The sequence below is a fragment of the Rousettus aegyptiacus genome, unplaced genomic scaffold (assembly GCF_014176215.1).
Source record: "Rousettus aegyptiacus isolate mRouAeg1 unplaced genomic scaffold, mRouAeg1.p scaffold_m13_p_11, whole genome shotgun sequence".
Lineage (NCBI taxonomy): Eukaryota > Metazoa > Chordata > Mammalia > Chiroptera > Pteropodidae > Rousettus > Rousettus aegyptiacus.
The window spans coordinates 8,598,599-8,623,007 of record NW_023416286.1 but is presented as its reverse complement, the minus strand read 5'-3'; the positions used below and the strand labels follow the sequence as shown (position 1 = coordinate 8,623,007).

The following is a 24,409-nucleotide window of genomic DNA, read 5'->3' as shown; positions in this document are numbered from 1 at the left end:
GGTTCTTATATTTTAACTTGATAATTTATGAAAATGATATTAGAACTGCTTAAAAGACTCCTGGAAAACCAAAATTATTAATATTAAAAGTCTAGTAACTGAGATTGATTTTTCAACCAAATGGTCTAGCTGACAAAATTATTCTCCACCAAAATCTTTTTAACTAAGTCGCATTTCATCAAGTCACCTGGACCTCTCAAAACAAAAACAAAAGCAAAAACAAACATTATAAATCCATGTATTAAGCCGAACAGTTGAGATCTCTTTTCTAGCCTGTCCCACACATGGGGTAGATGGGGTAGGAAGCAAAGATCCTTTAAGACAGCCTTCATAGTGGAATTTGGTTGGTACTGGGGAGACCAATGGAGTATCTAAGCATGGAAATTATGTTTAAAGACACAGTTGTAACAATTTCCTCAATGTTGTGAAAACCATGCTACCAGCTAATCAGAGAAAAGTGTTAATAGTTTGTGGCTTTGGGAAAATAAGTTTACAATAATATGGGACCAAAATATGACCAATTTTGAATGTAAAATTATTTGTATTTAATGAGACATCTTCCCCGAGACTGTTCTGCTGGAGTGAAGGCAAGGCTCTCTTCTAAGTCTGGAGTAGAAGAAAGTGCATGTAGAGTTGTTTACGCGGGAAGAGACCCTCTGCCACTGACCTGAGCACTTGCACGCACGTGTGTGTGTGTGTGTGTGCGCGCGCATGTGCACCCAGTGAGTGGGAAAGACTGCCCTCCTTGACGGTAATGATTACTTGCAAGTCCAATTCCTAAAGTCCATAGAGCTAAATTATCCCAGTATCCTGCTTTTTATTAATTAATTAATTAATTAATTATTTGTTTAGGCAAGGCAACCCTTGGTTGACCTCACGGATTACAAGGACCTTGTCAGTTTACAATCTCTTATTTATTTTTTATTTTTTATGCCTACAGCACCTGGTCTTCCTAAGTGGTCTCCCATCCAAGTACTAACCAGGCTCATCCCTGTTTAGCTTTTGCGATCAGATGGAATAGGGCTTGTTCAGGATAGCATGGCTGTAGACTCCTGTGTCCTTCTAATAAAGGTCTTTTTACTCCTTAATTAGTTGGGGTTGGCCATTTGCAAATATAGATAGAATTTTTTAATACACATATAACCACAATTGAGATTCCAAAAGAACACACTCAGTTAAAAAGCATGCTTTTACAACTAGGCAAGATAAAGGCCAAGGTAGATTTTTAAAATTACGGAATAATCTTAGAGATTTTTTTACTTAGGATCATTTTGTCTGGATTTTTTCAAAGTAGGTTACATTAAAAAAAAAAAGCCTTATTCATTTGTTTTTAAAGAGAAACTTCCTTCAAATGAAGTAAAATCATTTTATAACTCACTTTGGATAGTACGTCAATAAATCAGAGATTAGGTTTCTGGCCTTGTTAATTTATCTGTACAGAACTAATAAAAATCAGTTAAATCATTCCATTTAATACAAAATCACGCTGCCTCCAAAATCCTTTCAAATCATTGATGTTAGGTTGTCCACAAAACATCTGGCCCGTGACCAGAATCTGTCTAGTCCACTGATCACAACATTATCAGAGACACAGAGGAGTTTCAATTCCTGGTTTTTGCATCTGCTTTTCTAGTAGCCGCAAAATGAGAACTGTAAGGAACAGAGAGACATCAGGCTAGATGAGAAAAAGAGACAAGAAGATAAAGGATTCAGATCGCAGAGACATTCACCAGGTCAGCAAAAGCGTCCAGTGGCTCATTAGTCAACTGAAGTCTTTTCAGTAAACATCTAGTATTACAATCACCAGAGTAATTCTGTAATACCCTCATGAAACAGCTACTTTCTGATGTCCACAAAATTGAGAAAAATGTTTTTCTTCCATATTAGTCACCTTTGCTTTCTAAGTGTTTTACCTCTGCCTGCGCACCTAATTCTCCTGCTTTGTAATAGCAGCAGATGCCGAAACTCTGAGATCACTTATCAGTTCACAAGCTCATTTATAGCTCTTTGCTTTTGAAATCACTCAATTCCCCTTGCAGTGGAGGACGCTTTTCACCTAAAGAAAAAGTGACATGTGAACACGTGAGGGTTTCTACATTATCAGGCAGGATAAGATTACAGGAATGTGAAATATGTTTTATGGAGCAGCTGATAGCAGAAAGTAATCCGCCTGCCCTTTCTCCCTTCTCTTTTTCTTTTGCCTTTTTTGTGGTAATAGTTTCTGCACGATCTTAAGTCAAAGTTTTTCATACTACAGATTCCAATTGTGAAATCAAGTTACGCGGAGCCACGGCCTTTTAGAAATCGAAATAAAATAGAACTGATTAAAAAACAGCAGAGTGCCCTGTGTGCGGTGTGGGTAAGTATTGCATCATGAAACTTTGGTTTCAATTGTGTCTGTGTTGACATGTAAAATGTCTTTCTTACTGTGTGTCAAGGTCAAAAATGTTTGAAAGTCGCTGATCCACGAGAAGAGATATTTTCATTCCATGAGTGTTTATTAGACACCTACTACGTGCCTGGGACAGCGCTAGAACTTTGGGACACAGCAGTGAAAGCAACAGACAAGAATCTCTGCCCTCTGGGAGAGTCCGTTTTAGCAGGAAGAGAGAAATGAACAGCAAACGTGATAAACGTTAACTCTAAAGAATATTAGGCGATAAGTCGTGTGCAACATACAGAACAAAATAAGGGAGGCCTGGGTACCAAGGCGAGGAGAGGCATTTTTTCTTTTCTTTTTTTGGTGGCACTCACAATAATCTTTATTTCTTTCATGAAATAATTTGTGGTTTCCATCTTGTTATCTCACATTTCTGTGGAGATGTTTGGACAAAATAAATATGTGTTTTTATGAGGCAAGAATCATGTCTGTTAACATCTACCCTTACGGAATATAAAATACCCTAATCCACAGCAAAGTGCAAATCAAACAAAGACACATCCCTTCCCCCACCAGAATCAGTATCAGAGAACGGCTATTTCCAAGTCCAGGAAAACTGTCCCACGCAGCCTCCCTTTGGGATCCTAAGATATCTCCAAAGATTATTCTTTATCTCTCTCTCTCTCTCTCACACACACACACACACACACACACACACACACACACAAAAGCTTTGGTAGGATTCATTTACAAAAGTCATCCAGGGGTGTTAACACATATAAGCCCTCAGCCCTCAGGTAACGAGCACCCCCAAATCCAAAGATCTGGCTTCTGTCTGGGGATTGCCTGAGGCCTGGCAGATTGCATTTTCAACAGCCACTACTATGCCGGAGGGTTTTACTTGTTTGTTATTGTTTTGTTTTGTTTTGTTTTTCAGTCGCTCTCACAGCGTCTTCTATTCTGAAGCTACAAACCAAACTCAAGAAATTCATCTTTACACATTTCCTCTGCAGTACCTACACATTTGGAGAAGTCTTCTCTCCTCCAGGGCCCCAGGAAGTGCTTCTCGAACAAGAAGCGGTCCTCAGCGTGCCCCGTAAGGCCTGCTGGCTGGGAGCAGCAGTGGGAAGTGGGGTGCTGGTGGAGGGGTGGAGGGGCCTCGTTTGAGAAGGTGGCTTCTGAGCTTAGGCTTAAATGCGGTGAGGGAGCTGGTTGTGTGGGTTTGGTGGAAGGGTGGGGTGGGGGGAACATTCCAGTCTGAGGAAAGAGTCAGAAGAAAAGACCTCAAGAGCCAATAGCAGGACGGCAGGCTGGAGGGCAGGGGTGAGGGGGCAGGAGGCAGACGAGGCCGGGGCCTGCGTGCTCTGTCTACCCCATGACCGAAGGCAAAAGTCAAAACCGCAGGGCTTAAACCAGAAAAGAAAAAAACTTTTTAGTCAAATCATAAAGACTTGGTTGTCAGTCACTCTCCCATGTCCTTTATTTCTCACAAAGTGGCAAAAAAACCACATTAAACGGCCACATGCAGTTTCTGCCGGAACTCCTCGCAAGAGATTGTCTGGTTTCTTTCATTTTCCAGAAATGAGAATTGTGAGGGGAGAAATAAAAATAAAAGATCTGAATTGGGATACACGTTCTCATGACTGTCGTTTGAGTTATCGTGTAATCAGCTTGCTAAGCAAATATTCACTCAATAGGCAAATTATTATGCAGGGTATAGTGAGGGATGAAAGCTCAGATGATGACGACACAGGTTGCAAGCGAAAGTGCCGTAGGAAGGATTTTTAAAAAAATACAACGGAGATTCAGAGAAAGGAAATCTTCACACAGGAAGTAGCTGCTAAACTGATATTGAAAGATGGAGCGGTTCCGGGGAGGTGGAAAAAGGCGTCCCAGGCCATAGAGCCTGAGACATCATGGCACAACTTATTTTCCAAAGACAGCACAGCCCCCCGCGGTCCTCTATAATGTGACCCTGCCACTCCTCCTCCCCTTGAGTCCGGGGTTGTGACAGCTCTGGCACAAATGAAGCCACGTGACACGGAGGCTAAGTCAAAAGTCTCCATCACTCTTTCCTAGTTCTCCTGGGATGCTTGCTGGGGAGGAGATGGCTTCCACGTAAGGAGTCTGGCTAGCCTGAGACCACCGTCTGGTCAACATCCAGCATCATCTGCCAATCATGCACATGGCACCATCTCGGACACCCAGCCCCGCAGAAGCTGAATCGATTGCAGCCCAAGGGAAAACTGCCCTAGGCTGGCCAGTCTCAACTCTGACCCACAACGTGCAAGCAAAATAAAATTGTTATTTAAATCACCAAGTCTGTGGATATTACTTCACTCTAGAACCTTCTCCTCCAGAACCTTCCACCCTCCGGTTCCATCCAGACTAGATGCTGTCCGGAGCTGCCCTCATCCTAGATTCTGCTTTATTTCTTATAAATTGGAGCCACACTGTTCCAGGTCCCACTTCTTCTTTATTTGCTGGCGTGTACCTTCCATTAGCGTCTTTGGAAGGATGACATCGAAGGGAAGGTTTCTCAGTCCCTACGTAACTGCTTTCATTGCGCTCTGAACTCGGGAAGATATTACAGCTGAAGGCTTGTTTTCTTCTGTGCTGGGACATTATCTTGTGTTATTTCTTTAATAATTGCCTGCCCTCCATTTCCTTATTTTCTTCCCAGAACTCCTGTTAGTCTGATGTTGGACTTTCGTGCTTGATCTTTTCAATCTTTTTACCCTTTCTTTAATATTTCCATTTCTTTGTTGTTTTGTACTACTTTGGGAGCATTTCTTTACTTTTCAAACTTTTTGCTAAACATTTTATTTTGACAATCTTATTGTTAATATTCAAGAACAGTTTAAAATTTTCTGATCGTTCCCTTCTCGGTTTGCGTGTGATTAATTTTCTGCATGATTTGTTTTCCTAGTTTGCTTTTCTGTTTATTTTATTTTCTCTGGTTTATGTTGAGCACTTTCCTTAAATAGATTGAGGAGTTTGCCCATCCACTCATACTTAAAAGAACATAAAAACTGGTCAAAAATTGTAGGCACGGGGACACCTTTAGAGAGCAAGCTCGCCCTGTGTCGATTGGCCAGGAAGCCTGTCATTTCATTGGGAGACCCATCCCCAGACGTCTGTGGGTGACATCTTTACTTTGGAGCCATTTAAGGTCTTCAGACAGGAAAAGAAAATCTTCCTTTTTCTTGCCAGAGAGATAGATGCTCTCTGCTTACAGAGTGACAAGGTTCTGTAGGGGCGATGGGAAGTTTGTAAGTACAATTCCACCTGAACCCGTGTCTCATCCCTTGCCCTTCTGTCTATGCAGCACCCCAAAATTGCACTTCCCTCTCTTTGAATTCCTCCCCAAAAAAAACCCTCCAGTCTCAGGCCTGGGAGTGCAGGCAGGGTGTGACGTTCCCTGTAATTAAGTAGACCGCCTAATGATTCGGCATAGGCCTGTTTATCCCATCAAATAAAAAGAGTTTAAATGAATATCCATGATGTATGTAACAGTGCGGGGTCGAACACCTGGCACCACTTGATCCATACGTTAAGGAGATGTATGTTCAAAATTCCACATTCTCCAACACACATCACCATTCGATTTGGGGAAACTCCTTTGTCTGTATGCACCACTCACGCGGGAGGTGACGCCAGGAGAGGGCCACAACCTTGGCCTTGAACCTCAGACAGATCATGACAGACAAGGCACACTGGACGGTTTGGAGTCATGCTGCTGTCAGATGAGCCGGAGGCTGTAGGTCGGGGGTTGTAAGGTCAAAATCCACAGAGAAGATGTGTTTGGCCTTTATCAAACTTAAAAACATTTTACAGATAATCATTAAAAATCAGAAAATGTCACATGAAATTCTGAGTTTCTAGCTCCTTTTGAAATCAGAGAATCACACCTCATCTCTTCTGACAGGGAGTTATTTGGGGGTGAAAGCTCATCAAAGGCCACACTCCCCCTTCCCTGCCACGTCACTCAGTTCAAACGAAGTGTTTGCCTCTGGTAAGCGTTACGCTTCGCAGCAAGTCACCCAGCAGATCGCGAATTTACCGAGAAGATATCAACCCACGTGTTACTCTCAGCTTCGTCAGCAGACCTGTTCACTTCAATAAAATCCAGGATTACGAACTGTACACAGTATGGTACTTGTGTCATAGGTACAGGCGCTCAAGAATATTTGATTGATTGAACTTACTTATATAGAAGAGAGGTATTTCTAAAACCAGTTTGTGACCCAACATCATAGATTTGAATGTCCACGTTGCATTCTGAGGTCATAAATGCTGGTTGTTTCAATTCTCTGACTCTCTTAATCCACTACACCTGTTGGGTCTCCTGAAAAGCATCCGGCTCATGTTGCAGGCCTTTCTCGGATTCTCTATCTTGAGGCATCATTTCAACTACTGTCACCAGCATTTTCGATTCCATTTCCTCTTGCCCTCCCTTAGGATCTGTCCTCATGCTACACCCTTAACCTTGGAGGAGGAAAGTACATCAAGAGTCTGCACACCGTTCCAAGTTCATCTCCAAGGCAGGCCCGGCCAAAGAAGGTGCAGTTAATGATCATTTGCAGATATGATCATGCGGTTATGATCAGGGATCACAGAGAATAAAGTGCAATAATAGACCCATGAACTAAGCATATAATGGCTTGATAATTACACCAGTATTGAGGAAGAGGAGATAATGAGGAGGCAATGGATTAATAAAATAAGTCTGCCGAATAAGCCCCAAATAGTTTTTTATAATATTGCATAGCTTACTTGGGAACACAGTAGACATATCTCTGTATGGAATAATTTTGACAATTGACAGATGTTCTCGTGATGCTGTTTAGGTCAAGAAGAAGAAAAGTAGGATATATAGGAAACGTATTATTGGGACTTGAATAATTGATGCTAAAGGACTGTAGTTTCAGATTATTCATTGATTAAACAAAAATTTACTGTTTGCTTATTAAGTGTCAAACACTGGTGAATGTTTGAAACATTGATGAATGAAAAGCGTCCACTTGAGAACAAGTGACTTACAATATTCTACTGGTTTATTTCCTTTTTACAGCTTTATCATCAAAAGGATGAAAGCTCACAAGGCATTAATGTGACAATTTGGAAATGCTCCCCAGCTTGGCTCAGAAAGAGTTCTACGGGCTGAAATGCTATAAATATGTGCTCCAAGTAGTAAAATTAAGTTTTAATGTGTTGATAAAAATATATTTTTTTATGTTTATGCAACGTGTAACAAAAACGATAATTCCATGCTCTTCTATCCCCAGATCTTCTCCCCAGAGGCAATGACCTTGGATCCTTATGACTTTTTCTTTTGAAATTTCACACTTCCATACCACTGTACTTTGAGCAGTATCCATTGACCACCTGTTATGATAGATGAGGCTTTAGCGCTCTTATAGCTAATTTACTTGCACAACGGGATTTGGTTCGAATAATTAATATTCAGTACTGACACTATTCTGCCAACATGACTGTTACTCTCAGCTGGGCATTATAATGTGGTAATTAAGACTATGTTTTTATCCTTATTTTTGTTTTCCTTGCAGTTAATCATTGCACTGCTCTTTCATTTCCACAGTTTTCTTTATGCCCGCGGCTAATTCTTCCCACATTTTCCGACGACCTCTCAGCACAAGCTTCTACGAGGTCACATCAGCGTCCAGGGTTCTTCCTGGAGACACGCTTCTGGAATCTTCCTTCCCCACTTGTGGATCGGTCGCTTGTAGGCCTGCAGCACAGCCGGCTTCCTGGGTCTGCAGTTCGTTGTCACGTTCCTGCGCTGGAGCCGCTGACGAGGCCTTCCCTCAACTTCCTCCTGCTCATCTCCATCACGTGCAGTGGAGCTTATCTCCCAACAACTTCCTGATGAAGTGTTCTTAAAAGATTTCTTTTTTGAGACTTCGACTATCTTAAACTCTCACCGTTCTGTCCTCATAAATGATAAACATCAAGTTCCGGTTGGAAATCCATTTCATGCCCTTATTCTGAATGGCATTTCTCATCAGTCTCTATGGAGGATACGCCACTCATTTCTCCTGCTATAAGGAGCATAATTGATGGATGGTATCAGTTGCTACCCCTTTGGACCCCCTGAGGCCAAGCTTCTCCTGGGCTACTCCCCTGTGACTGAACAGGGCAGGGGTACCAGTGCAGACCCCTTCCTGCGAGCCGTGGAAGCTTCTCATGGGCAACGTGGGCTCAAGGAGTCCTCACTGGCCCAGATCTTTCCTGCACCTGTACTGCCAGCGACCCTCTCCTCACCCAGCCCTCCTTCCTGCGCCCTGTCCTCCGCAGGTGTCCCGCATGCTTTGTGGTCTAAGGGCTCATCTGCCTTCTCTGGCTCCTTCATCTTTACCCTTCACAGTCATTTCCCTCAATTAATGTCCGGCACGCCTCATAATGCCTTGACATTTACTTCTCGGGAGGCCCCAAAAAATGCAAGTGAGATTCCACTCCCTGGAAGGCAGAGAGAAAACCATTCTGAGTGATATGTAGGGCACAGAGTCCCCTGACACAGATGGTGCCCCGACTGCTAAAATTTTTCACCAGTGCTGAAATGATTCAGGCATCCCAATGCCCACAGGAAGAGGGGCATGACCCGCTTCCCGCCGTATTGTGGTGAGACCCTAGGCAGAGATCGTGAGAAACCAAGGGCCTTGAACGAGCAGTCAGATGAGGGCCAGAGGAGATCACAGCTCCCAAAGAGGCCCTCATCTCCCACAGTGGCTTAGCGTCGGACCTAAGACCTGATAGAGCCACAGAGCTCCACAGATGTCTCGGTGCTTGGCCCAGGCAGGTCGTTGTGCCGGAGTCAGGGTCCTGGCTGGGAAACTGGGAGGTAGTTGCCCTGAGGAGCCCGGCCCTTCAGACCCCTCAGAACCTTTGGGGCTTAGAGAGGTGGCCGTCCCTTCCCTGGTAAGGGACAGTAATTCCCTAAACTAAAGAGTTCTCACACCTAAAAGATAGTCAGATGGGCTACTAAGACAGACAGAGAGAGTGAGCCAAAATAAAAAGTTGCGACGTCTTGTTCAGTTCCCACAGAGCCAGTTTTCAGACCTGTAACCCAAAGAAGATATAGACGGCTGAAGAGGGGGCCGCGTCCACAGGAGGAGGGACCCGACAGTTTGTCCGGTATTCGTTTCCCCCAGTACTTCGTGTTCGTGCCCCCCATTTCTAGAACGTGACTTTGAGTTCCTTCTTTATTTCCGTTCTATTTCAGCTTTCTATCGCTGTGAAACTAACCACCCCAATTAGGAGACTCAAGTAACGAGGATTTATTATTCCTCTTGACTTTGTGGGTTATCTGGGCTTAGCCGGGCAGTTCTTCTACACCATATACTTTCAAAGAGGTCACTCGGATGGCCGCATTCAGCTGGGACCTCAGCCGGGGGGCAAGAATGTCCAGGACAGTCTTCGAACCTCTGAACCCTCTCTCCACAGGGCCTCTCATCTTTTAGGAGTCTAGTCCGGGGACTGAAGCTGGCTTTTAAGAAGGCATGATCTGGAAAGAACGTCCCGATGTGAATGTGCTTATCTGGCTTCTGCTTGCATCATACTTGCTGCTGTCCCATTGAACAAAACAGGTCACACAGTCAAGCCCACAGTTTGCACGGGAGGCACGTCATGGGGCATGAATACTGAGAGGCATGGTTCAAGGGGGGCCGCTGGCATAGACTCTGCTGCACCCCCCTATTCTCTCTTTCTAGAACTCCCTGCTATTTGAACGTCGGTGCCTTGGCTGGTCCACCCCATTTTCTAACCTTGTTTTATTACTCTTTTCCATCTCTTTGCCTTCTTGCACTATTAGATTTTATCGCCTTATTTTCCAAAACTTCTATTATTTTATTTCTGCTATAATGTATTTAAACTCCAATCGTTCTCCCCATTTTGTTATATTACCCTATTCTTATTTTCTAGATGCAGTATCTTATCTCTTTAAACATTCACTAGGTTTTTAAAATTATTTTTACTGATATATGGATATATAACATTGTATTAGTTTGGGGTATACGGTATAATGATTTATATTTGTATATATTGTGAAATGATCACCACCATAAGTCTAATTAGCATCCACCACCATAGCTATGAATTTTTTTTCTCATGATGAGAACTTTTACGATTTACTCTTCGCAATTTTCGAATACACATTACGAAATTATTAACTATGTCACCATGCTGTATATTACATTGCATGGCTTATTTATTTTATAACTAGAAATTTGTACCTTTAGCCTGGGTTAGCTTTTTTTTTTTTTTTTTAGCTTATTTTTCTCCCTGCATAATCTCTGTTTCCTGTAAATTAGTTGCATTCTGTGGTTTCTTTGTGTGGGTCTCAATCTTCCATGTCAGAGGCATTCATCAGATGCCTGTGGATCCTTGATTATCTCCTCATATTTAAGAATGAGAAGTAACTTTGAGCTTCACTGGAGAGTGATCTGTTTGGGCTATTTGTTGTGCAGCCTCTACCATTATCAGCTTCTTAGGTCTTTCCTCTGGAGTCCAGCAATATTCCCTGGGGAAGGCTCTTCCGATCCCCCCCCCACCCCCCCCCCCCCCCCCCCCCCCCCCCCCCCCACCCCCCCCCCCCCCCCCCCCCCCCCCCGCCTGGAGAGGAAATGTCACACTGCCATCATTCCGAAACCCTGGCAGTTTGAGAGGGCTGGTGCGGGGTTCAGGAAGCGGGAGCGCTCCTCGGCTTTCAGTTACACCTTTGTACTTAATCCTTATTTTCCATATGTGCTCATGCTCGCAGATCCGACAACACCTCCCAAAATACTAACTTCTAGTGTTCTCTCTGAGTGGGGAGGGGGCAGAGGCCTGGCAGTGAGGATTGGGGGTCGGGATCTAGGAATCTAGTTGTCTCTTAAACAGCTGTCAAGGATTCTCCTCATTTCACACTCACTCCCTCCCCGCTAGTTCCGGGTCTTGCTGCTCTCTGAGCCCCTGGAAGATCCTGCAGTCGTAGGATTGGTTTGTGGCTTCTCCTCCCGTGTCTTAGCAATCAGCTTTCTTGGGTCTGCTAAGTCAATAACTCGCCATCTGCGTTTCAGCTTCCGAAATGTCGCTGCTGCTCTGCTCTCTCCATCTTCATGGCTCTTTCCTCTGTCCCCTTCCTTTCTTTTCTCTTTCCCTCCCTTCCTCCTCCCTCTTTCTCTCTTCACTTTAACAATTCCTTTACCACAGTTTAATGGGGGTTCGAGAGAGAAAAAAATTAGGTGCATATCAATCTGCCCTCTTTTCTCAGAAACGCTAATTACTATATCCCATTGCAAAAAGAGTACATTCTGCTTATTAAAAAAAAAAAATTAGAAAACCTGGATAAACAGGAAAAAAAAAATCACCTTTAATTCCACCATCCAGAAATAATTAACTGTTACCATTTTCTGTTTCTCTTTTTACCTCAGGGTGTGATGGGGGGAGGGGGGAGGGGAGGATGCATATTCTTTCAATCATGGAAAAAAAAAAAAAAACCTGCTTACTCCCTTTCCAGGCCCTAGAAGGCTCTGGATATAGAATGGAAAGCAAGACAAATGTGGCTCTTAGCATCTCAAAGCTGAGGGCGGCTGGTGGAGGACAAACTAATCATTTCAGAAAATGTGCTAAGAAGGGTAGGATGGGATTTTTCGGGAGCAGAAAGCAGAAATATCAAACCAAGACTTGGTGTATCAGAAAATGGGCCTTGGGGGCGAGGACAAGGGATAGAGAGAGCCCAGCACAGCAGCAAAGTGATGACCACTTATCACACTGATTCCCACGGCAGAGCTACAGAAGAAGCTTAATGTAAATGGTGTCTTTCTCTTAACCGCATACCATGTGCAACTTTGTAATCACCGTACATCAACATTTTTAAAGCCAAATACTATTCCGCTGTACGTATGTACCCACTGCTCCTTAACTGACCCCCTTAATATATTTAGGTAATTTCCCATTTTTAACCATCACCCACCATTTGTGTGAACTCTTGGCACACTGAAGATGAAATTCGTAAGATTAAAAATTCAAAAATAAATGACAAAAGAAGATGAGTGGGGAAGTCTGGTTTATGAAGCCTGAATAGTGTGCTTTTAGTAAGGAAATAACCATGCCATGAGTTATGTTTGACCTCAGACAACATCAGGGGGGACGTACCTGGGCCCAGAGTGACAGACTCCTCCCGCCGCTGCCCCCACCTTTGCAGAGCCAGCAGGAAGGCCTGATGACATTGATACTGCAGAAGAACGGGGGTCACCGAGGCGGGGAGTGTAGGAGGGAAAGGCCCATGTGATGAGGAATACAGAGAGCACGGGGAGTCGTGGAAGAGGAGGGCTCCCCCAAAGGCCACGTGCACTCCCCACCCCCGTCCTCCTCTGTGGCTATGGAACCGCCCCCTGGACTCTTCCAGAAAGAACCTCTAAATGCTCTTTAGAAGCCTGGAGCCCCAATTCGCTGCAGGGTCCAGAGCCCAGAAACTGGGGATCCCTCATCCTCGGTCATCTACACCAACCTGCAGCCCTTGTTAAGAATGACGGGACAAAAGCGGGTCCCACTGCCAGCCTGAGGCTGCTTGGTGGCTGGGTAGAGTATGACCCACCATACCGGGAAGAGAGAGAGGTCACGTTCTCCGTCTCTGTTTCCCCACCTCGTCCTCAAGGGTCAGAAGACAAAGAGGCTTTTCAAGGGTCACAGCTGCTTTCTCACCATTCAACGGCACACCTGAAGACTGTGGTGGCCTCTTCAGATATTTGAAAAGCTGTCTCATAAAAAAGCAATTCATTTTATTCTTTGAGATTCAGAAAACAAGAGACAGCCAGGGATCAGGCAGGTTTCCCCTTAACATAAAAGATCAAATTGAGTGGGCCACTTGAGTACACTTTTAAACATCAAGCTGTGGCCAGAAAAGTTACTTGGTAACACTATGTCTTATGTAAAATAGGTTATTTCAAAATAATTTTAAAACATTGGTCAAAGCTGCTAAAATAATTGCAGTCTTCATTCCATTCAGTGCTACAGGTTGCAAATGAAGAAGTTAAATGAGCCAACAATTTCTAAAGCATGTGTCTAATTCCTTTCTTCTAAACAGCTCAAAAGGACCACGTCTCAAATACTTTTGCTTATATTATTATCATTAACAATAAATTCACATCTCACCTTCGTAGAGCTTTCTACATTTTTCAAAAGCTGTCGCCGTATGTGATGTTGTTTTAATCCTCAAAATATATCTGAGATGTAGGTAGTGTGACAGAGAACACTGGTTGTCCTGAATGAACTTTTCCTACCTGATTTTAATGTAACAGAACAATTCCCAAGCTCCTTATACCACGTGATCGAGCTTTGCCAACAGGATGCGTGTAGAAGGAATGGGCAGCCTCCAGGTCAGGTACGTACCAGGCCATGTTCTTCTCCTTCCCCTTTCCCTGTGCACTGGATGAGACTGGGATATTATTTGCCTGGAAATGTACAAAGGTCATATACCTATCTAGGCAGGAATTTTTTTCCCGTTCTTCCTCACTCTTTAAAACTCCTTCCCAGATATTGTGTGACAAAGCAGACCATAAGTATCCAATTTAGAAGAAAGGGAAAGGGCATTACTGAAACAAGCAGAGGTTATTCTATGTTTATATTCTTTCATTAAAAATCATATTGAACATTTCCTCTGCTCCGAGGGCTGAAATAAACACAAAAAATTTGTAAGTAAATATGATACGTAATCTCTGACCTCAAGGAGTCACAAATGAGTAAGTGATCCACTCTGCCTGTTATCACAAAATGGAATATTCGAGTCAAGTCTTTGGAGGATAAATAAGAGTTTACCCCATGACAGAGGGGAGAAGAGATCTAGTAATCCTTCCAATTAACTCTCGACCCACAACACATCAAGATGGAGTTTATAAAAGGTAGGTTATGCCTATCCATTTAAGTATAGTCTCCAGGTGTAACTCTGGAGTTTCCTGAGATTTCATCTTGGAGAATTCAGTGACAGTGTGTATTTTTATTCACTCACTCTTTATTTCTTGTCTTCCCGATAGATATGCATTCTGTTCTCCTCCTACAGTTAAAATCTCCTTTGTGTCTTAAAAAATAACATTTATTGAAAGAAAGGCACCTTTTGTACAAATTGATTATAATAAAATTCTGGCTTAGAGTAATCACATTGTTTGAAAATTTAAGATAACTCAGAAGACATCTATGTGCAAAAGCCATGGCTGACTACATATCCAGGTGACACAGTCGTGCCTTCACTCATTTTGTACTTAAAAAGTGCACATTGACATTATTTGAATGCTTAGTGGTCTGTATGTTCCCTCTTTTCTACAACTCAAAATAAATGGCATTGTTAAACATTGTTATTATTTTAAAATAATTTTATGAGTTCTTTTTCTATTCTTTTTCTTGAACTTGACTGTAACCTTCAAAAAAAAAAAAACACTGTGTTCAAACAGATATTCAAAGAGGAGTGAGTCAGGCTCTTTGGGAGATATTTTGACTATTTCTGATTACACACATAATTGAATTCAGTAGTATTCTATAAAATACATTAACTTGCAGCCCAGTTTATTATTCCATCCACATACCAAATACACTTTAGTGAGAAGAAAGCTGGTACACATCGCATATATAATTTGAACATGCATCCAGTAAATAAATTGCCTGCATTATCACTTTGGGCATGAAAATTCAACCCATGAACGAAGTCATTTCCAACACCTGCTCCTAAAGCCAGCAGGACCGTCTCCTACCTTCATCTGAAAACTACTTCGGTGTTGCATAGGAACCATATAGTTTTTAAGAATTTGGAAATTTTTACAATGGAGTCATAAATTTGATGATGAATCTTATATTTTTTACCCGAAATGTCAGATTCCATCCCATCGTGTTTACTGATTTTCCTATCTAGTTAGGATTTGGTTACTTTCTGTCCCATCAGAAAGCAGCTAGAAAGATTGGCAAAGAGAGCAAATCCCAGGAGCATCCGTTTATAAAGGCAGAGTCAGGCTATTAAACAGCCAGAAGCCATTTAATGAGCACCTACCGAGGACAAGCTGGCATGTGGGACAGATGAAGTAAACACGGCTTCCTCCCTTAAGCAATCGCCTGGCAAGTGGAGTGGTTGCAAGATGGCAAGTAGTTACATAAAGGAAGAGTGTGGCAAAGGTCATCGAAATGAAGCATTGTGGGGTTCCATAGAAGGAAGAGATGGCTCGAGGCTAAAGGGAGCAAATTAGCTGGTCGTTGAAGAAAAGGTGGGATTTTAATGGACAACGGACTTTATCTCGTTCACATAGCGCCATAACGTTGAGACTATTCATCATGGCACACTGCGGGGAATGAGGGGAGAGGCTAGGAGGTCGGCTAGGAAGCTCTTCCAACTATCCAGGCAGACTCCGTTGGGGGCTTGGAGCTGTAGCTGTAGATAGGGGGAGAAGTGGTTGGGTTCTGGATACCTTTCGAAGGTAGGTGGAGCTGTAGGATTTGTTGCTGGGGTGAAACTAAGATGTGAGAGAACGAGGGGAATTAAGGTTTGGGCTCGACCAACCGAAAGAGCAAAGTTGCCATAACAGAGATGGGAAACATGGGAGTTTGCTTTTGGGTGTGTTAAAGTGACATGCCCACTGGACGTCTACATGGACTAGGCACTCATCTGTCTGGTTGGAGACTCGAAATTTGGAGACATTGGGATATAGAGACTATTCAAAGAGATCACTTGGAGTGAATCTACAGAAGAGGCCCGAGGATGAAGTCCCGGGCACCAATATTTAGAGGCAAGGTGAGGAGAAATAAGCAAAGGGGACTGAGAAGGACTGGCCAGTGAGCTCACTGGAGAAGCAAGAGATGGCGGGGTCCTGGAAGCTAAGCTGAGGAGGTGTGTTAAGACAGAAGAGCAGCTGGAGGTAAACGAGGATCTCACCGCGTGGCCGGCCCAGCACCAGTCACGTCTGTGCTATACGCCTGTGCCCAAAGGGTGTCTTAGTCCTGCCTCCCTGAGTGAGAGAAGTTGTCTTTTCCCACAGGTTCCCCACAGAACCCCTGTTGAGACTCCTTGGAAGATCCACTGCATCTTCAACTCAGTACTGGTCCTCTGGGAAACTCATAGGCAGAATGCACACTCCAAGGCACCACTGGGGCTGGACCCCCAACGACCAGCCTCAATGCTGGTTTTTCAGGGGACATTAAGAGCCATCTTTCGAGGGCTGTGAAGGCATAGCAGTCCCTCTTTTAGTCAGAGAGAGAAGGTATGTTCTCCTTCTAGGTTATACTCAGGTGAGCAAAGCAGCCCAGCCTTCCAGGGCTCTGCAGGAAAAACCTCTTTATCCCTCTCTCTCTATGGTGCATGAGCATATGCACGTGCACACACAATCACACACACACACACACACACAATCACACACACGCTATTTTTGTCAAGGGTTATCCCAGTACCGGCAACCCACAAAAGAACACGGAGATCCCCATTCTGAGCAGAGCCCCCATTATTCATCCTGCAGTTTGCCTGGCACGCCTCTTGTCTGTCCTCCAGGCCATAGGAAAATGCTCCTTAAACCTCTGGGGTGGTTCAAATTTCCAGTGTCCTCAGATGGTCTCCCTCCTGGCAGGGGAGGGGCACTGGCCACCTTTATCCTTCACCAGCATCAGAGCCCCACGTGCAAATGGAATATACAAGAGGGTCTCAGTGGCCCCTAACAGCAATATCTAAGCCCTAGCTGAAATGTTTTATTAACAAAACCTGCAGAATGTTTTATCTTTTCCAATAAGATCAAAGCTTCCCTATCCCCTTTTCCGCAATGCATACACCAAGAACATTGGAAACAGAATGAAAATATCTCATGAAAAAATTAAGACACTGTCTTTGATAATGACAACTTACTTCATAAGATACAAAAATGACTAAATTCCAAACCAAAGACATCTGAAAACAAAATTAATATTTTACAGCAACTAGCACTTTGCAGCCTCAGCAAAACCAAGGGTCTGCCTGTCAATAATTTCTTATGACTACAAAGTCCACTGCATGTCTGGGCAGAATGGTTAGTGTTTGGCAAATTTTTTTGTGTAAGGATACAAAAATGTAACCAAAAAGTTAATCAGAGGGCTGAGAGTGGGCACAAGAATCCAAGCATGTTAACTCTTTAAAGTAGAGAGTACTAGAAAATTCCTGCTGTCCCAATTTCTCATCTTTGAAATGAAATGACCATGTAAGTTGCTAAAATAGCAACTGATGACTCTCGTATATAGTGTATTGCATGCAAAATTTGAAGTAGTGATTTTTCAGAAGTGGTCTATTAGGTCTTTCAGCTGGCCTGTGAATTTTTTTTTTTCCTGGTCTGAACTGAAATTTGCTCATGTTTTCTTCAAAAGAGGGCCCAGCTCTTCACACAGTTTTTTTTTTTTTTTTTCACCAACCATAAAGAGGTGGTGCTCAGGGTCTTTTGATTCCTTAAAACGACTGTCAGTCTGAAAAAGTTTATTACCATTGCTCTAAAGTAGCTTAATGATAAGGTGTATATCAATATGAAGTCACTAAAAATTTTTTTTTTCAAACAAATCCAACATTCTTTTAGGATCTGTGGTAGCAAACAGGTTTTGTGGAGCTGACATACAATCTACCTAGCCATTATCACATGACTAGCAGCTCAGAGCACTAAGTCAACTCAATAATCCAACACTGTTCCACCTCAGTTATCTATGGCTTCGATTAAAAAGCATGCAGAAGTGGTCTCTGTCTTAAAGTTGTTCAAAATATGTGACTTAATTCTAAATTTAAAAATAGGTCTTCCAGTGGGCCCACAAGTCACAAGAATACAATATTAAAATTTATACATTTAAACACTTTTATTAAAATGTTTACATATGTACATAAAGTATTCTGTGATACAACACTGTACAAAGTGTACCAACAACTGCCATCACTATAAATGAGATCTCCAGTCAATGGGACCTAATCTCCAACACTAAGTCAAGGAGAAAAAGGAGGAAGAATTATTTGGGAGACAATTTCATCATGGCCTAGCAACACTTCCTGATGTCAAAGTGTGTTCAGCTTTTTTTTTTTTTTTTTTTTTTTTTTTTTTTTTTTTTATTACAGGTGTCAGGCTAAGAATGTCTTCCCTGAGGAATCCTTCCAAGTGGAGAGAGTATCGTGGAAATACGCTTGTTAACACAATCTGTCTCACGCTGTAGGTGTTCATGGATTTTTATGGTTAGCTTTGTTCGAGATTTTAGGGGTCTTCAGACCTCTGACAATTAAGTAGGTTGCACAGAAAGAACTACCAAAGACAGTTTCAACCTGCTCTCCAGTAGACGTGGTTTCGACACCTTTGCATTTGCCGCAGTGTGAACTTGAGCCACAGCAAGACAGATCCTACTGGATTAGCATCGAACTCTTGCCATCTCCACTAACTCTGGCAGACAGTAGCGCGGTCTGCGCGGTTTCCGCACCAACTTGTTTCTTTCACCCACCCTCCTCATTCTCCCGGAGCTACTAGTGACTCCCTCAGCCTTACCTCCGGGGTTTCCTCTGCCCCCGAGAAAGGAGCCCCCCTTTCTCACCGGAGAACTGATTCCGGTCTCCTTCTGACAAACGGGCTCCACGGGGCACTCACTCGCCCGCCCACCGCGGGAGTTCGGTTCGCTCCCGGTCCCAGCCCCACGCCCTCCGAGTGAAGCCCAGGCTGCTCCGTACCCGCCACGACCCCCTGTGCGAATCCCAGGGGACCTCACAAATGGCTTCAAATGGAGCCTCGTCTGAGCCCCTCGCTCAGGCACCCCTCTGGCCCGCGGCGTCTCCGGAGGCCCTGTCCCCGGCGTGGCCCTCCGCCTGGCCCCGCGAACTCACCAGGAGGAGATTGTGCGCCACCAGGTACGCGAGCCGCGCGCCGCCCCGGACGCCGGGGGCCAGGCGCCCGGTGGCGTAGCCGTGCCAGGCCACCGCGTAGGGGTTGTCGATGGTGATCCAGTACTTGACCTGGCCGCCGAAGTGGCGGAAGCAGAGCTCAGCGTAGTCCCTGAAGTGGTCAGCCAAGGCGCGGTCGGCCCAGCCGCCGTAGGCGTCCTGCAGGCGCTGGGGCAGGTCCCAGTGGTACAGGGTGACCACGGGCTCCACGCCCAGCTCCCGCAGCCGCTGCAGCAGGTGTCCGTAGTAGCGCAGCCCTTCGCGGTTGGGGGCGCCCGCGCTGCCATTGGGGAGCACCCGCGCCCACGAGATGGAGAAGCGGTAGTGGGTGACCCCGAGCTCGCGCAGCCCCTCCGTGTCGCGCAAGACGTTGTTGTAGCTGTCGCTGGCCACGTCCCCAGTCGCGGGCGGGGACCGCGGCGGAAAACCCGACGGCGGGCCGGCCCCCGGGGGGTCCTCGGGGGGCGCGGCGGGCAGGTGGGTGAACGCGTCCCAGATGGACGCGCCCTTGCCGTGCTGCCGCCAGCCGCCCTCCGTCTGGTAGGCGGCGGTGCCCACCGCCCAGAGGAAGCCGTCGGGGAAGGTGTCGTGGAGGAGGCCCGCGGCCTCGGGGGCCGGAGGTCGCGCGAAGCGGGCCCAGGTCTGGGCGCCGTCGCCGGGCTCGGCGCGCAGGCGGCCGCCGCCCAGGGCCCACAGCAGCAGCAGCAGCGGCAGCGGCGGCGGCCGCGGGCGACGGGCCGCGGCGCGGGCGGGCATGCTGCGCGGGAGCGGGCCGCCGGCGCCCCGCGCCGTCCCTTTATGCCCGCGCCCGCCCCCCGCCGCGCGCCCACCCCCGCTTCGCCGGCGGGCCCGGCTGGCAATGATTACCCGCGAGCCCGCGCCTCCCCCGCCGCGAGCCGCGAGCCGGGGCGCAAAGGGCGAGCGGCGCCCGGGGCGGGGGCCGCGCGGCGGGCGAGGGGCGTCGGGCGGAAGGCACCTGCTCCTCGCGGCGCCCGAGGGCCGCGGAGGGCGCCCCGGCGACGCGAGGTCCCCGCGTGCCGCCTTCGCTCGCCCGTCAGTGCGCGCTTCTGGTCCGCGGGCGACCGCGGCCCCGGGCCGGGCGCGGGGTCCATGCCGGGTCTGGCGGGCCCGCGGGCCGTGAGCACCTGCTCTCTCTCCTCTCGCCCTCGGAGGTCGAAGGAAGCGTGCGACTGACGTGACCAGAGCTGAGCAGGAACTGGCTGGGGTCGTATTGGGAGGGCAAGGTGGGGAGAGCTGGGTCGCGATTTCGTTGCCCGAGGACTAGGGGCGGACCGTCCTCCAAGTCTTTAGGCAAGATGCTCGCGCAGAGCGCCCTGCGCGCACGGGGCCGGACGGCGGTCCTCCGGACCCCAGCGAAGTGTCTTCAAGGAGATGTGAGGGTTGCCTTGGGACCTTCTTACTCTCCCTCTTACTGTTACCTCTTAACCATTTGAAACCGTGCCTGTTCTTTAATTAAATCTTGCAAGATAAGTGGTGAGCTTCAAATGGCAGTTGTTGATTGTTCTTTTGAGAGATGAGAGGGAGGGAGGGAAGGGGAGAGAGAGACAGACAGAGAGACAGAGAGAGACAGAGAGAGAGAGGCAGAAGAAAAAGAAAAAGATCAAGGTTTCCACTTGAAGTAAGTGTCATTCACATTTATTATCCTTTTTCATCCGTTTTAGGAATAATCACACGTTTTAGCTGTCGATTCTGGCTTAGCAAGTAACTTATCTGTGCAAAGTCGCGCACGCAGCTGTGCTGGAGGCAGCGGTCCCAGAGTCCCACCAATATCACCTAGGCTGTGAAGAGAAAGGGGAGGAGGGATTTAGCCCAAGCAACCACTTCCTTTGCAACACAATAGTCATGACGTTTCTCCAGTTGCCAGAGCCCCTTTGACAGAAGTCTTGGGGGACACGGTGTCCATCTGAATGTGCGCACACATGAAGCCTGCTGTGATCAGTGGACAAGCCCCGGATCCTCCTGCAGCATATGCAGATGCCTGTCGGCTCTGCCACCTCAGAGGCTTGTGAAGCTCCAATGAAAAGATGTGCACGCAGATGACTCACACCTGAAAAGCCCAAATGTGAGAGGCTGCTAATATCTTTACTTCCCTTTCCAGTACGTGCGCCCTGGCACACTTGCCATTGTGTTGAATGACGAAGATGCTCGCGGAGCTGCATCCATTCTCATCGAGTGATCATCGTGGCTGTTTCTTACAAATTTAAAATCAATAACGTTTTCAGTGTTACAGATGAAGGTGCTTTTGTTAATCCCCTTAAAATGTAAGCATGACAAATTTATTCCAGTACTTTATTAAATATTCCCAGCTCCAGCTAGCATATATTATCATGATTAGCAAGACTAAGCCATCAGACCGGAACAAGACTTATTGCTATTCTGTCACATGTGGCATTTACATTTTTCATAATTGTGAAATAAAACAACAATGACACTTGAGCAATTAAAAAAATTATGCCACACAACTGCGTAGTCACACCTTCTTCAAGCTAAATTAAAAAGCTCCTGTGTCTGCATGCAGGATCACATTTCCCTTCTAAAGCCAGAGATTGGAGGGCTTGCTGCCTTGTAGCTTGTTAAGTTTCAATGGACCTCATGGAAAATAGCTCAGGCTAAGTGTTCACTATGGTCTGTTTGCTTAGGGCAGATTGTACCTATTGCCACTTGTATTTAACCAACAGTAAAAAAAAAAAAAAAAAAAAATTCAAGTTTTTGTTGTTGTTATTGTTATGGATGAAAAAGGAAGAACAAGCTGACCAAATGCTTCACATTTGAAGTTCATCTCTCTCTGAAGGGAACATATATGCCCTAAGTTGGACATCAAAGCTTTTGGCATTTGCAGACATGTTCCGAGGTGATGGTTAATTCAGCTCAATCAATGATAAAGATTTCAAGATAATTAAACTTTCTTTCCAGAACTCGGTGTTTGTCAAGGCTCTGTTCATGGTTATTATGATCTGGATTCTTGAATTGTGACTAACTGCCACTGCTGCTTCTCGTTTGTCTGGGTTTATTCTTACCTTTCACAGCCACTTTCAAACATCTAAAATATGGGTCTCATTCGATGCTTTGTTCTCCTACACATAGGAGTTTTATTACTTGTGCTTTGAATTCGAAGTTATTGGTGCATTAAAGAGAAGGAGATTTTTTAACTTACTGACTTTTGTCATGGCGATGATTTTCAACAACCTAAATTTGGTCATCAAGCTGACCTTTGCTTGACACATGCTCTTCTGACCAGTTCTCCTTCTGTGTGTACCTGGGACCCGCACAGGTCTCCCTGGCCAAGACAACAGAACGAGGCTTCCTGACCCACCTGGGCTCGAACACAGCCCCAACCTCGCAGGGATTCACCTTACCAACTACGGACAATTCAGTCTCGCTGGTGTCACCGGCAACGCTCCGAGCAACACCCACGGGCAGAGCAACCCCGAGGCGCTTAAGACTTCAAAACATAGACGGCAGCCCTCAAAGACAACACTGGAGTCACGAAATAGGATAAAGAAAGTTGACAATAAACACATTTTTTTTTTTTTAGTTTATTGTATTGAACGTTAACAAATGACACGTGCTAGCTGTTAGAAGAATTCTGGGCAAGGAGAAATCATCTCGTTTTCAGTGGGCTGGAAAAGTTTCATGGAGAAGATGTGACAATATCTGGGGTTTAAAGAGTACAAGTTGCAAGGGGGCCTGGAGGCAAGGATAATAGAGAAGCAAAACATGGAAGAAAAAAATGTTTGCAGTGTTTCTGTGGTAAAATAAAATAAAATAAAAGTCTACTCGTGCAAAGAAATAGTGGACTGAAAAGGTAGCTAGGGATCAGACATAAAGAGTCTTTCATAGGTTTTATCATCATATTGCGTCAGAGCCTCTACCTTCATTTACTCATCAGAACTATCTAGGCACTGTGAAGGCAGCTGTTTAATGAAGTAGGCGAAGGACCCCGAACCTCCTCTTATACCATTTTCCACTCTTTGCTCCAGCCACACTGCCTCCTGGTCATCCTTGGAAAAAGCCCAACTGGCTCCCAGCCTCCGGCCTCCGACTGGCTGTTTGCCTTCTCTGGAATGCTGTTCCCAAGACCGCCTGCTTCTCCTCAGTCAGGTCTCAGAGCAAAAGCTGCATTCTGAGAACAGCATCCTTTGACCTCTCCATCCAAAGCGGTCACCCCTAGTCACTCCATTATTTTCCACACAAGGCTTATGACCATCTCAGTTTATCCTGTTGTTTATTTATTTACTTCCTTTATCCACAGCTAGAATGTACGTTCCATGAGAACAGGCATCTGGCTTTTTCTTTGCTGTATCTCTGACACCTAGAATAGCGCCTGCATATTGTAGGTGTTCCACACATATTTGTGGAATGAATGAATGAATGAATGGGTAAGAAATGGCCAAAGCACATTGTTGAGAATTGTGAAGCCACATCCTAACTTCTAAAGGAGGTTACGATTCATTAGTAATATCTTCCCTGAGCACGAGAAAGAGAAGTGGTCACAATAGTGCCTTATTTGACATCCTGCATATGTGCTGCGGCAGCCATGCCCCAAGCCTACTCTGCTCGAACCTCAGGTAGGTCTGAAGCTACAACAAGAACTAGAACACAAAACTATGTCACTGTGTTTAAGTGCGGACACTCCCCTGTTCCCCTAGTACACCTACTACACACCTGACAAGCCCGAAAAGATTGAAAAGGCGGCGACATTAGGGGCTGGCACGTCTCTGACCTAGCAAAGTCCTCGCTCCACAGAGGTTTTCAGAGCCACTAAGTATCAGGTGCGCCCTCACGAAAAATTACGAAGGCGTCAAAGATTCGTTCCCACCCGCTGGTGTCCTCGTTCTGCTTAGTTGCCAGCAAAAAAAAAAGGGGGGGGATGGGTGTGGACAGGAGGGGCAGAGGGGGAGGGACTAATTTATAATCCTGGAGTTGACCTTCAAATCCATAAGGGCCTTTGTGGTCCAGCCCAACTCAGGGGGCTCTGAAAGTTTTTGCGTAGCGGAGTCACAAGGGCGAACAACAGGCTGGCTGCCTGAACTTGTTTTAAGAAAGGGGCAATATTAATCAACCAATCAATTCATTTGTCAGGAACACAAACGGAGGGGCGGATCATGGAACTT

General features: G+C 45.5%; 1 protein-coding gene and 1 pseudogene across 1 annotated transcript in view; both read right to left on the bottom strand.

The window, feature by feature from the left end:
• Positions 1-20,037, bottom strand: part of KL (klotho) — a 41,363-nt gene extending 21,326 nt beyond the window's left edge. Inside the window, exon 1 of the mRNA XM_016118939.2 lies at positions 19,218-20,037. Within this exon, the coding sequence (XP_015974425.2) occupies positions 19,218-20,030 (813 nt within the window). The 5' untranslated portion in view covers positions 20,031-20,037. The remainder of the gene's footprint in view (positions 1-19,217) is intronic.
• LOC118609894 lies at positions 932-1,050 on the bottom strand (annotated as a pseudogene).
• Positions 20,038-24,409: the final 4,372 nt, after the last annotated feature.